We start from the raw sequence: 12649 nt of genomic DNA on the forward strand, positions 1-12649 counted from the left end.
TTTTTTTTTTTTTGACAGAGTCTCGCTCTGTCGCCAGGCTGGAGTGCAATGTCAGTATCTTAGCAACCTCTACCTCCTGGGTTCAAGCGATTCTCCTGCCTCAGTCTCCTGGGTAGCTGGGATTACAGGCACGTGCCACCACACCCCGCTAATTTTGAAGGAAGTTGTCCATTTTAAAAAGAGAACACAGACCCTGTACTCAAAAATGGACCGAGGTGCAGCCCTAGCTGGCTAGGTAGCAGCCTGCCTCTTCACTTCTGGCCTGCAGAGGGCAGTGGTCCTAGACATCAGCAGAAGTCAGGGGCTTCTCAAGGCTCAACCTCCTAAGGGGCAAATTAGGCCCTCCTGACATTTAAGTCACTACAGTCTTGCCACTGTTACTCTTTTAATTATTTCTTCCCCTCCTTCTCAGGCTGCTTTGGTTAATAAGCAGTCGCCTGCTCTCTGGCACAGAGAATCTCAGCAGTTCTGTTCGTTCCATTTTCATGGACCTGAGATGCCCTCCCTGCCTGTTCTGTATTCAAGCAGCCTTTCCTTTCTCCTTCAAAGACGCCTGTCAGCAAGCAGACTCTGCAGCCCCCGGAAGGACATGCTGCAGGAAAAGGAATCTGGAGAAAATACTTCAGTAGCAGGATCTGGGAGCTGACCAGGGCTTTAGCATCTCCCTGGCGCAATCTCTGCATATTTCTCCTTTAGGGGCTACAGAAACCCAGAGTTTAGATGATTTGCCCAGAGTCTAACTGTTCCAGGTGTTTTGATCACATAGACAGGCCCAGAATGAGGTTCCATTCATTGGCTGTTCAACAATAGAGAAAGGCTGACCTAGAACCGGACCCTCTATGTTTTTCTCTGGCTTTAAACACAACCAAATCAGATTCATCAGAGACAGGTGGGAACCTTAGCCACAGACCTGGAAAAAGATTTTGGAAACTCCCTTGGTCTCCTCTGGCAATTTATTCACATTCTCAACTGTCAAGGAGTACTTTAGTGTTAACCCAGCTGGTTCTCAACTGGTACGCTCATATCCCTCAGAGGGCAACGGGAAACGAATGTGTGCACGTTTGCTTGTCACAGTAACAGAGAAAAAGGAAGCCAATCATCCTGCAATTCCAGGGACAGTCCCAAACAATGAAGAACTCTCCCTCCCCAAATGCCAACGGCGTCCTCATTGAGAACACAGAGATCCATCCTTTGCAGCTGGCTGACCTTGCAGTGCTTGAAATAAGATAAATGCTGCAACACCATCCTCTCAAATACCCTTCACGGTATTCACATGCCAATCAGGGCCACTTCTCAGGACGTTCTCTTCTCGGTCAATTTATTCCTAACCCTTGATAGAACACAAGACTTCTAAGACTGGCAAGGTCCAAAGGACCCGTGGTTGCCAATGATGTTGCGATAACAATGCCTAGATGAGTTTCAGTAGATCTGATTTCAACAATCGCTTCGATGTTCACTTTAAGCAGAAAATGCACAGTGAGAACACACCCTAGGGCTATGCAGAGAGGGCACAGGCAGTGCTCAGCTGCTTTGCTTTTCTAAAATTTTTTTCTCTCCTTCAAGCACTGATCACCTATCAATTACCTGTCCCTACAACTTTTCAGTTACTCACACCTGAAAACCCCTTAACAAAAAACAATCAGTGAGTAAGAAGATTCAAGAACCCTGGGCCGGGCACAGTGGCTCACACCTGTAAACCCAGCACTTTGGGAGGCTGAGGTGAGCGGATCACTTGAGGTCAGGAGTGTGAGACCAGCGTAGCCAACATGGTGAAACTTTGTCTCTACTAAAAATGTAAAAATTAGCTGGGTGTGGTGGCACACACCTATAACCCCAGATACTTGGGAGGCTGAGGCAAGAGAATCACTTGAACCCAGGATTATTTAAAAATAGAGATGGGGTCTCACTATGTTGCCCAGACTGGTCTTGAATTCTTGGGCTCAAGTGATCCTCTTGCCTTGGCTTCCCAACGTGCTGGGATTACACGCATGAGCCACTGTGGCCGACTCTGAGTTGGCCTTTGAGAGATACTTTAATAAACTGATAGGAAGTAAAGGAATTCCAGGCAGACGAACATGGGCAAAGAATGGTGGGAAGAAATTATGGGGCAACAATTATGCAATTCCCTGTAAGCTGAACATATGGAGCGTGATGGGAGTGGTGAGAAATAAATAGAGAAGTTGGAACCAGGTGGTACAAGGCTGTGAATGGCCAGAGAGAGAGCCACCCACGGTGGCTTAGGAAGAATGTGCTTGATCTAGGCTGAGCAGTAAACCACACCTTTCAGGCTACCAGGCATGGGTGAGCTGGCAGGTGGCACAGGCCCTGGTTGGCCGTCCTGAGAAACAGCAAGACGCCAGCCATGGAAACGTACCTGTGCTCCTTCTTGCAGGCGATGGGCCTAGCACAGTGCTTTACAAAGCAGGTTCTAGAAACCATGTATCTATTCGTGTTAATGAGTCCACCACCAAAAAATGGTAAGGGCTGAGGCTAGCGTTTTTTAAAAAAGATATGAAGGGGCTGAGGCTAGTGTTTGTCTTTTTAAATAGATGAGTTCTCACTGTGTCATCTGGGCTGAAGTGCAGTGGTATCATGATAACAGTTCACTGCAGCCTTGAATTCCTGGGCTCAAGTGATCTTCTCGCCTTAGCCCCCCCAAATAGCTGGCACTACAGATGTACATCACCGTGCCAGCTCAAGACTACTTTTTTTTTTTTTTTTTTTTTAATCAGGGGCGTGAGAGGGGAGCAATTCGCAAATAATTTGGGGAAACAATAAATTAAAAAAATAAAACATGTCTTTCTTGCAGGATTTCTCAGTACTTTCATACCTCAATGGACACTAAAATCCAAGAAGGGGAATGAAAGATGCGACATTTCCCAAACATTTGACCAAAACATCCTTTCCTGGAAGCCCATCTCAAGGGACTCATGTTCTCTAGGCCTAAAACACACTTTGACAAAAAGCTGCCTCACTTGGATGCCACTAAGGGGCTGCGTCTGGCCACCCAGAAAGTTAAACATATGTCCCTGATGCTTGCCAGCTGACAAGGTTAAGAAAAACAGGCAGTTCAGATGGCCAAGAAGCGGCAGGGGTCAGAAGGAAAGGGCTCTCCTTTCACCATTTTCTCAAAAAAACAAATATTGTTATTATTTCCTCAAAATCTGATTACAAATATGATGACTGCTCATTATGGAAAATTTAGAAACTTTACGAAAACCTTTATTTTTATTTTTAAATTTTCCTTCTTTAAAGAAAACCTTTAAAAGCAGTATCTTACCTGGTAATTATGGACTTCTGGATTTGTTTTAGAGCTAAAAAAAAAAAAAAAAAGAAGAAAACAGAAAAAAAAAGAAAAGAAAAATAACTTAGGTTGTAGAGTGGCATTATTACTGATTTATTTAACAATCATGAACTATTCCTATGTGCTACATACTCTAATAGGAACTTCCACATAACGACTTTTTTTTTGGTCATTGGCTGTTTAAATGAACATATAACAAGGAAAACCACAGACAGCAACTTTCACTCGTCCTTTTAGAGCTCACAAACAGAAACAGTAGGAAATATTCCAGAATGCAGTCTCAATGTCATATTTTGGTGACAAAAAGGAGGTCCTGTTTCAGTTGGGCAAACCAAGTAATTTTACTCCCATTTTAGGAGTAAATTGCTGGGAGACCCCACAGCACCGGCACCAGAAACTCCAGTGATGCGCAGAGCCTCTTCCCACGGCAGGGGGAGGCACCAGTCCCTCCTGAGCATCTCCCACTGGGTACTGTGGTGGGAGCCACATGTTGGGTCCCCTTGCTATTAAAACTACTGTCAATAATCTGGCCACCACTTTGGAATGTTCTCTCCAGACAAGACTCTGTACTGGGAACTTCACATCTGTTATTATTTAATCCACACGACAAGGCTATGAGGTCAACAAATGTGACCACCTCGTTTTACAGATAAAGGAACAGTTGCCTAATAGAGAGTTGGGAAACCTGTTCAGGGTTGCCTGGCTGGTCAGTGGGAGCCAGGCCTAGAATCAACACCTACAGAATCCTAAAGCCTGTCTTCTTTCTGCTAAACCAACTTGGCTCTTAGAGGGACTGAGAAAAGGCTCAGGGCTCCTCATGCATGATCCTATTTTGATGGAATCTTTTTGTTTAAGAGATGAGATCTCACATGTTGCCCAGGCTGGTCCTGAACTCCTGGGCTCAAGCAATCCTCCAGCCTCAACCTCCCAAAGTGCTGGGATTATAGGCATGAGCCACTGTGCTTGGCTGATAGGATCTTAAATGTTAAAAATATATATATACAGGCCAGGCATGGTGGCTCACACCTGTAATCCCAGCACTTTGGGAGGCCGAGGCGGGTGGATCACGAGGTCAGGAGATCGAGACCATCTGGCTAACACGGTGAAACCTCGTCTCTACTAAAAATACAAAAAATTAGCCGGGCATGGTGGCAGGCACCTGTAGTCCCAGCTACTCAGGAGGCTGAGGCAGGAGAACGGCGTGAACCCGGGAGGCAGAGCTGGCAGTGAGCCGAGAACGCGCCACTGCACTCTAGCCTGGGCGACAGAATGACACTCCATCTCAAAAAAAAAAAAAAAAAATTTATATATATATATATATGGACAGAGCAGGCAATCATTATTGCCAGGAGGTGTGCTTGAAATCAACTGTTATTGCTGGCTTCTCCAACACTGAGAGGCAAACAGATCATTGTTATAAGTCTTGCTTGGGGTCTAAATGGCTCTGTGTTCCGGTTTTCAGGGAGGACCAGTACACAGAGCTAGGCTCTGGGCCAGATCACCCCTGGCTGGACTTCATCAGGTAAGTTAAGCGTTCCGCAAGGTGCTATTTTTCTAGTAGTACCTCTGGAGCCCAGAGCACAATTTCATCCACAGCTCCCATAGCAATCCTACTCACCCCGGGATCCCACAGGCTGTGAAGAGCAATTGAACAGCTGCGAACAGCAGTTATTAGCTCATTTGTTCCTAAAGGGTGTATTTACCAGGGCTTTTTTTTTTTGGCAGAATTTTTTTTTTTTTTTTTAGTTTGTTTTGGTTCCCAATATATAATCTCCACTAGATGCTGGGAGGAAAATGTAATTTTATTAGGGAGAAACAAGCAAAACAATCACTACCTTAGAGAGCAAAGGAAAGAAATTGGGGCTGTAACTTACAAGCCCTAGAGAATTAAAAGCAAGACACCCCAACAGGCTAAGAAAGGTACAGATACCATTTGGCATACTATCTGCCAGAAGGATCCTAGAAATGGGGTGAATCTAGCGACCTACAACTAACCCATCCAGAATACTGCAACCTCCTCCCACCCTCCGGGGCAGGGGGCGACACAGAGCAGTTCAACAGGACCCCTGAGCCCCTTCATCAGATGCTGAGAACAAAACCCAGAGACAAAAGGCAGAATGACACTGAAAGTAGGATTTGGAATCAGAGATGCGAGGTTGAGTTTCCCCCTGTGTAATATGAGGGACCAGCTGTGTTCTCTAGAACCCTGGGTTCCTCGAAGGTGCCCTGGAGCTATGGGGTGGGAGGAGTGGCAGAAGAGCAGGCAGGAACTGGCCTCTCCCTTCCCACTCAGCTTCATCCAGAGGACCTCCACATTTGTCTGTTCTGTGTTTTGGGCTTTGACATCAGGTTTCTTCTACAGGGTGAAAATCAGAGGGTAAAGCAGTTTGGAAAAACACTGATCTAGCCCAACCTCCTGATTTGCAAAAAAGAAAACGGAGGCCCAGAAGTAGGAAGGCCTAAGTCTCCAGAGCTGGGTTAGAACACAGCTGGTACCTGGAGGGAGGGCTCCTGATGCCTCAGCCAGGGCTCTCCTTGCTCACCGGGGTATCTGCAACCCGCTCCACCCTGTGCCACGTTTTGCCAACTGTCCTGACTGATAGTGCATGGCACAGTCAAGCTGTGCCCATCTCAAAGACCACCCTCTCAGCTGCCTTGAGACCTGCGCCTGGGAGGACTGAGAGCCTAACGAACCTGGCCTACCTACCAGCGGCTGCAGTTCAGACCAAAGGTCCAAACAATGCAAGTCTGTGGTTCTCTCACATGACAGCTTGTCTACTTAACAAGCCAAAACTCACATAAGACAGGCAGTTGTTTCAGAGAGAGCAAGAGAGGTATATGCCAGGCAGACTCACCTGGGCAGCTTTAAAAACAAGCTATATGGGTCCCACCCTGAGAGACTGATTCAATGAGCCTGGGGTGTGGCTGCGGAGGATGTTTCAGATAATTATGCTCACTAGATCATTCTACTATACAGGCAAGACCCTGGGCACCTGTGCCAGGGAAGAGGCCCGCAAAAACTATACCCCTTGGGCCGAATCTGGTCCACTGATATTTATAAGTAAAGTTTTATTGGAATGCAGTCACTTTCGCTCATTTACATATTTTCCACAGCGGCTCTCTAGCTACAACAGCAGAGCTGAGTAGCTGTGAAAGATACAGCAGAGCCTGCAAAGTCTCATATATGGACTATCTGGCCCTTTACGGAAAATGTTTGCTGAATCCTGTGTTGGCAATTTTCACTCTTGTGGTAAGTTCATTTTCCTGCAGTAATTTCAGTAAAGGTGTTTAATGTCTTCTATGATGTAAAACCTGCACGTCACTGAGCAAATCTAGCATCTGCTCTCATCCAGCTTTTGCTTGGGAGCAAGGCCTTCCTCTCCCAGCACTGCCTGCCACGCCATGAGCACAGCGTGCTGCACACAGGCCTCTACCTTTCCCACCCACTGTTATCATAAACAAAGCACACAGCTACTCAAACAAAGCAGCTGTGTTTTCCAAAAAAACCAAACTGTCTTGGAACATTATATTGTGTACTTATTGAAAGCCACGAGCATGGAATAGCCAGGCAGCAGAAAAAGGGAAAAAAAAATTACCAGATGACACACTTTCTGATTTCATTGTAGTAAGGAAAAAGTCAACATTGCAAATAAATACGATCCTTAGAGAGGAGAGCTGTGCTCTAGAGCTCAAGGACACTCACCAGAGCTGGGCTGCTATCACTGGGTTGCTTGCTATAAAGGAAAAACAGAAAGTTATGACATCTTAGAGAACTTTATCGCTTTCACTGTGCAATGACAGATAATGGCCATGCGAGACTTCTACCATCACAGAGCCGTTCCAACCCCAACCCAGGCAGAACTGCACAGTGGCTACTTCTCTTTTCCTCAGGGAGAGTAAACTATCCCTCCCTCTGATTCACTCAGCAACCATCCACTCAGCAGGTTCCCAGGGCTGGGCGCTCTGGGAGGCAGGGACAAAGAGACACAGTCTCTGCTCTCAAGAAGTTCCCTGTCTAGAGACAGAGAAAGGCAGATACAGAGAAGTGGGTAAAAGGGAAAACAGCACACGGTGATCAGGGATGAAATATAAGCATGGGTCTGGAATGAGGGGCCTCGGGGCCGCCGTGAGGGTCTGCATGGACAGAGCCCTGGGAATGAGGTACAGCTTAGCCGCTTACACTCCATTTTGTTTTTAAAAGGATAGATGTGGCAGGGAAAATCGTTAAAAGCTTCACAAAGAAGATGCTAGAACTCTGGCTGGAAAAAAGTCAGTGAAATAAGGGAGAGAAAAGAGGGAGGGGGAAGAGAATCACAGACCCTGGGGCCCAGAAGATCTCTAAAGCCATCTGGTGGGGTCAAGCCACAGGATGTCCACTTCCCTCTGTGACAGCCACACCAGGGGGTCCCTCCCTTTGTGCTGTATACACCTGTAGGGGCTGGGAGCGCACTGCTATCTTGAGACAGCTCTTTTGATCTTTGGAAAATTGTTCCTTACACTGGGCTATTTCTGGACAACTCTGACCCAGTGGACTACACATACCAGCATAATCCTCCTCATGGAACAGAACAGAGAGCGTTCTGGCCCCTTCCTCCCGGGCGCTGTGGTCACCCTTCATCAACCCATCACCCTTCTCTGGACAGGCTCCCTTCCTCTGGCCTCTCTCGAAGGGCAGGACTATCTCCTGTGCTGTGGGCATTTTCCCTCCACTAAAGCAGCTGGGAGTGACTAAGAATTTCAGGTAGTCACACTGTTGCACCATTGGTTCATAAAGGAAAGAATGGTGGGGAACACAAAGTTACAGATTCCAGAAGGGAACAAGTAGAGGTACCAAGTCCCATGGAGGCCCACTAAGTCCTGAGCCAAGAAAAATGCATGGAGTGGCCACAAGGAAATCATATACAGAAGGGGCCAGGAGGCTGGGAGTGCAGAGGCTCTGCCATAAAAGAGCACACACTGAGTGCTAACTGGGTGTCCTAAGTGGGGGAGCAACCTAGTGTAGAGAAAGAAGAGCTACGAGATGGGATCTGGAGGCTGGGATCCAACAGAAATGAGCCTGGCTTGCTCATTCACTGACTGAGTTGTACTGTGTTCCAGGCCTCATGCAGGTATGAGGCCCCAGCTGTAACTGATAGACAAGGTTGAAGGGGTTTGGAAAGGGGAAGGGAGCAGGCATTCTAGGGCCTGGCTAAATTTAAGGGTGAGGAAAGTTTGGACTGACTGTGGGACGTGAGCCGAGCAGCTAAAAGTTTTTCATGTACTTGTACGTGGTCAGAATTCCAGTTAGCATGGGCCTGATGTCCACACTTAAAATTGCAAGATGATGGAGATACAGTATCTTCTATAGGCAAGAAAGGTGTTTCCCTATGATATTCCTGAGGTACCGGGGCTTGAGCCCAGGTCTAAAAGAAGCAAAGAGGCACATGAAAAGAAATATGGAGAAAGGGGAGAAATAAATGAACACATCCAAGGCAAACACTAATGACAGAGGGATGGCGGAAGTGGCCAGGTCCCGTTAAAAGAACACCACTGGGACTATTTTTCCAAAAGCTCCACACTGGAGAACTGCAGGAACTTTCTTCATAAGCTGCTTGATCAAGCTCCTTGAGGGCTTAAATGACTAAAGCATAATGTAAAATTCCAAGACAGAATGAAAAACACACAACCTTTGAACGTTGAATGTCTCCGGGATGGATAACGTTTACTAGGCTTCCTCTCAAAGGTGCTGGTTCTTCGTAACCTGGAGCCATGTGTAGCTTGATATTCTGTCCGCCCACTGGGAAGTAAATATTTTCTTGTGTGTTATCAATATCAGAATCTCAGTACATTACATGTTTTTGAAAGTGCACTTTTATTTCCAAGAGCTCCAATGTACATTTCAACTTAGCCTGAACTCACTTGGGTAAAGAAACACAAAGTTTAGCCTTCCATTTGGAAATAAAATCTCCTTTGCCAAGTCCAGGCTACAGTCCAGGGGCAGATATTTCCACCAAAGGACAAAACCTGCAATTTAGGTACCAGCCGCTTGGCTGCACAAACCAAGCAGGTTTGATACATCTCATTAAGAGAACATTGATTTTCGCACAAAATAACCTTTCACGGAACACACTGCATAGACATTTAACCCATCTTTTAAAAGACTGTTATCAATACCCACTTAACTAGGCCTTGGCTTTCTTTGCTATGCCAAGGCAAACATTACTGATTTCACTAAGGCTTTTTGGGTTTCAACCAATGTGACGCCCAGCTGCAGATTCCAGGAGGTTGCTGGTTTCGTCTGATCTACCCCTCAACTGCTTCATTCCAGTCGCTCTTAGTCACCATTTGTCACCTGCTCTGTGTGCCTCTAAGGGGCAATCTCTTCTCCAAACTCCATTCCTTCTTACACTTCTAGACAAGCAGAAAGGAACATGGTCTGAGACTAAGCCTGGGGCAGTTTCCTCCCAGGAGAGAAAAGCCTGCCTTGGCAACTGCCCTGACTGTCCTTCCTGCCTCACTCCACCCGAGTAGACACCAGCATTCTGTGGAGTGTCTCCGGTAACCTCTGCATCCTCCACAGGACCCTGGGATTTGACTGTTTCTCAAAAAGAGCTTGGTCTTCCCCCTACCCCGCCCCCGACCCCTTGGAGCATTTAAAACAAAATAATTCCTTAAACAGAAGTTCATAGCCATTAACACAGTAGAAACATTTGAAATGAGCAAATCTTTTGGCATTTAAATAGAGTTCAGGGATGTGCCATGTGTGGGTAGAGGTTATGAAACCATGTGAAGTTTTAGATATCGTAACTGAGATTCTCAAATGTAAATGGGCCTCAAAAACCCTGGGAGCACATTTTAAATGCACACTGCCAGGCCTTACACATACACACACATGCATAGCCATAGATTCTGACTGCAAAGGTCTCAGATGAGGTTGTTGTCCTCATTTTTAACAAACACCAAGAAAGTTTTCATACACTTTGAGAAAAATGGTTTTAGGATGACAAGGAAAAATGTATCAGAATAAGCTCTCGATGTTTTCAGGCTCTTTTCAGATTCAAATATCTACTCATCCTACCCTGGGTTACATGTTCATATCTGCTCTCATTCTTAATCATCCCAAATTTCTGGACATTGGCATGCAAAAGGCAATACAGTAGCAGTTAGAAATTTAACAGCCAGAGTTCACGGGGTTGAATCTCGGCTCTACCACTTACTGGCTGTGTGTGACTTTAAGCGTAATGCCTCTGGCCCTGGTTTCCTTATCTGTAAAATGGGGATAATCAACCTACCTTATTAACGGTGTGTGAACAGTTCTGGCACAGTGCTGGCCAACAGAACTTTCCAAAATGATCCTGTGTCTATATTATCTAATATGGTAGCCACTAGCCACATGTGGCTTCTTGGCCGCTTGAAATACGACTAGGGATACTGAAGAATTACATTGTAAAATTTATTTCATATTCATTAACTTAAATTGCCACATGTGGCTAGTGGCTACTGTATTGAGCAGCACAGCTCTGACTAAATGTCAGTTATTAACAATTTTGTTATTAGTTCCATTTTATCAATGAGGATGTGGGGGTCAAAAGAGCTTCAGTGACTCACCTTAAGAAAAGTGGGGACAGGACACAAAACCTAAGTTTCTGGACTCAAATCCACTACTCTATTCGGACACAAGAAAGAAATCACAGTAGCCCTCCTTCAGAAGACGTGATCCGTGTTGCAGAAATGGCTCCCTACCTGAATCTGAAGCGAGAGCCCAGCCTGATAAAGTCGGATCTATTGGATTTGCTGTTACCCGGCGTCCGCAGTCGGAAGAACGCGTGGTGCTCGACTGCACACTTCCAAAGGTGTTTGCAGGTCCTGGCACTGTCTAACCGGAACACAAACGTGTGCTCTTGCTCACGTCCCTTAAAGAGGAAGCACAAGGGCCTCGAGTGGGCATTTGCAACCCCAATGCAGGATTCTCACAGCAAAGGGGAAGAAACGGGAGCAAGGCCTACCTGATCATCATCCTCGACCACCACGAGTGTCAATTTGCTCTTTTTAAAATCCATTTTGGTAATTTTAGGCCTAGTCAGAGAGAAAGCATTTTAAAAGCACAATCTGCAGTAAAACTATCTACACATCAAATAGCAGTTTCCTTTCTACTTTTAAAGCTTAGATTGACTAAAAAAAAAAAAATCATTCATTCAAGTGTGATTATCCAGAAGTTTCAGCGCAACTGCCACAGACCCACAACAGCAGCACCGTGTGCTCTGAGGATGAATCTGGGTGTTGCAGATACCCCTCAATAATCATCCATCACATAGAATTCCACCACAAAATAGGAAAAGACATTTTTAATATTAGACAAAACTAAATTACCAAAAGAATAAGCCTATTTTGTTAGCTCCTTCAAAGATTAATATGCCTGTCGGGGTCAGTCCAAGAGAATATTCACAGCCATCTCTTCCCTACAAACAAACGAAGTGACAGTCGGTAGAGGGTTCTAACAGGTCGTCACACAGCAGAATGCAAAATGCAAAAACAGTTTCCTCACCACAAGTTATTTTGTTTGCATAATGTTCATACATTTTTCAGTAACAGCAAAACCAAATTACTTAAACGCACACAGTTCTTACCCTGACAACGTGCATGTCTACCCCATACATTTCCAGCCACTTCGCTTTATTCAGATAGGAGAGTTCCGCCTGGGCAGGGCTCTTTCCCCTTAGAAAAACCAATGGAAATACATGTAAACTGCAACTCGTAAGCCCACAGGATTCTGAAGGGCACGGCCTTTACTATGGAATGTTACGCAGCAATTAAAGCAATGAGGGACGCCAAATTATAGTAATACAAAAAGATTCCCAAGAACTTACTGTTAATTGACTAGAAAGACCACAGAACAGGCTGGGCGCAGTGGCTCATGCCTGTTATCCCAGCACTTTGGGAGGCCAAGGTGGGTGGATCACTTGAGGTCAGGAGTTCAAGACTAGCCTGACTAACATGGTGAAACCCCGTCTCTGCTAAAAATACAGAATTAGCCGGGCGTGGTGGCACATGCCTGTAATCCCAACTACTTGGGAGGCTGAGGTAGGAGAATCACTTAAACCTGGGAGGCGGAGGTTGCAGTGAGCCAAGATCCAAGATCGTGCCATTGCACTCCAGCCTGGGCAACAAGAGTGAAACTCCATCTCAAAAAAACAAACAAAAAAACAAAGATCACAGAACAGTGCTTACAATATGATCACTTAAGGAAACAACAAAACAAACTGTATATGTAAATGCAAAAGGAAAAGACTACAGACTGCCAATGATGGCTTCCTGCAGGGAGGACAGTGGATGTGTAAGTGTGTGGGTGGGGTGTGCCATACCCGC

General features: G+C 45.7%; 1 protein-coding gene across 7 annotated transcripts in view; it reads right to left on the reverse strand.

The window, feature by feature from the left end:
* The window catches only part of EPB41L4B (erythrocyte membrane protein band 4.1 like 4B), a 148915-nt gene that overhangs the window by 72338 nt on the left and 63928 nt on the right, over positions 1 to 12649 (reverse strand). For all 7 annotated transcript variants that reach the window (XM_054500340.1, XM_054500342.1, XM_054500337.2 and 4 more), the window contains exons 8-14: positions 11911 to 11998; positions 11654 to 11742; positions 11290 to 11359; positions 11027 to 11196; positions 8971 to 9080; positions 7008 to 7038; positions 3281 to 3314 (exon numbers count right to left, since the gene is read on the reverse strand). In XM_054500340.1, the coding sequence (XP_054356315.1) occupies positions 3281 to 3314; positions 7008 to 7038; positions 8971 to 9080; positions 11027 to 11196; positions 11290 to 11359; positions 11654 to 11742; positions 11911 to 11998 (592 nt within the window). The remainder of the gene's footprint in view (positions 1 to 3280; positions 3315 to 7007; positions 7039 to 8970; positions 9081 to 11026; positions 11197 to 11289; positions 11360 to 11653; positions 11743 to 11910; positions 11999 to 12649) is intronic.

Source organism: Pongo pygmaeus, chromosome 13 (genome assembly GCF_028885625.2).
Source record: "Pongo pygmaeus isolate AG05252 chromosome 13, NHGRI_mPonPyg2-v2.0_pri, whole genome shotgun sequence".
NCBI classification, from domain to species: Eukaryota; Metazoa; Chordata; class Mammalia; order Primates; family Hominidae; genus Pongo; species Pongo pygmaeus.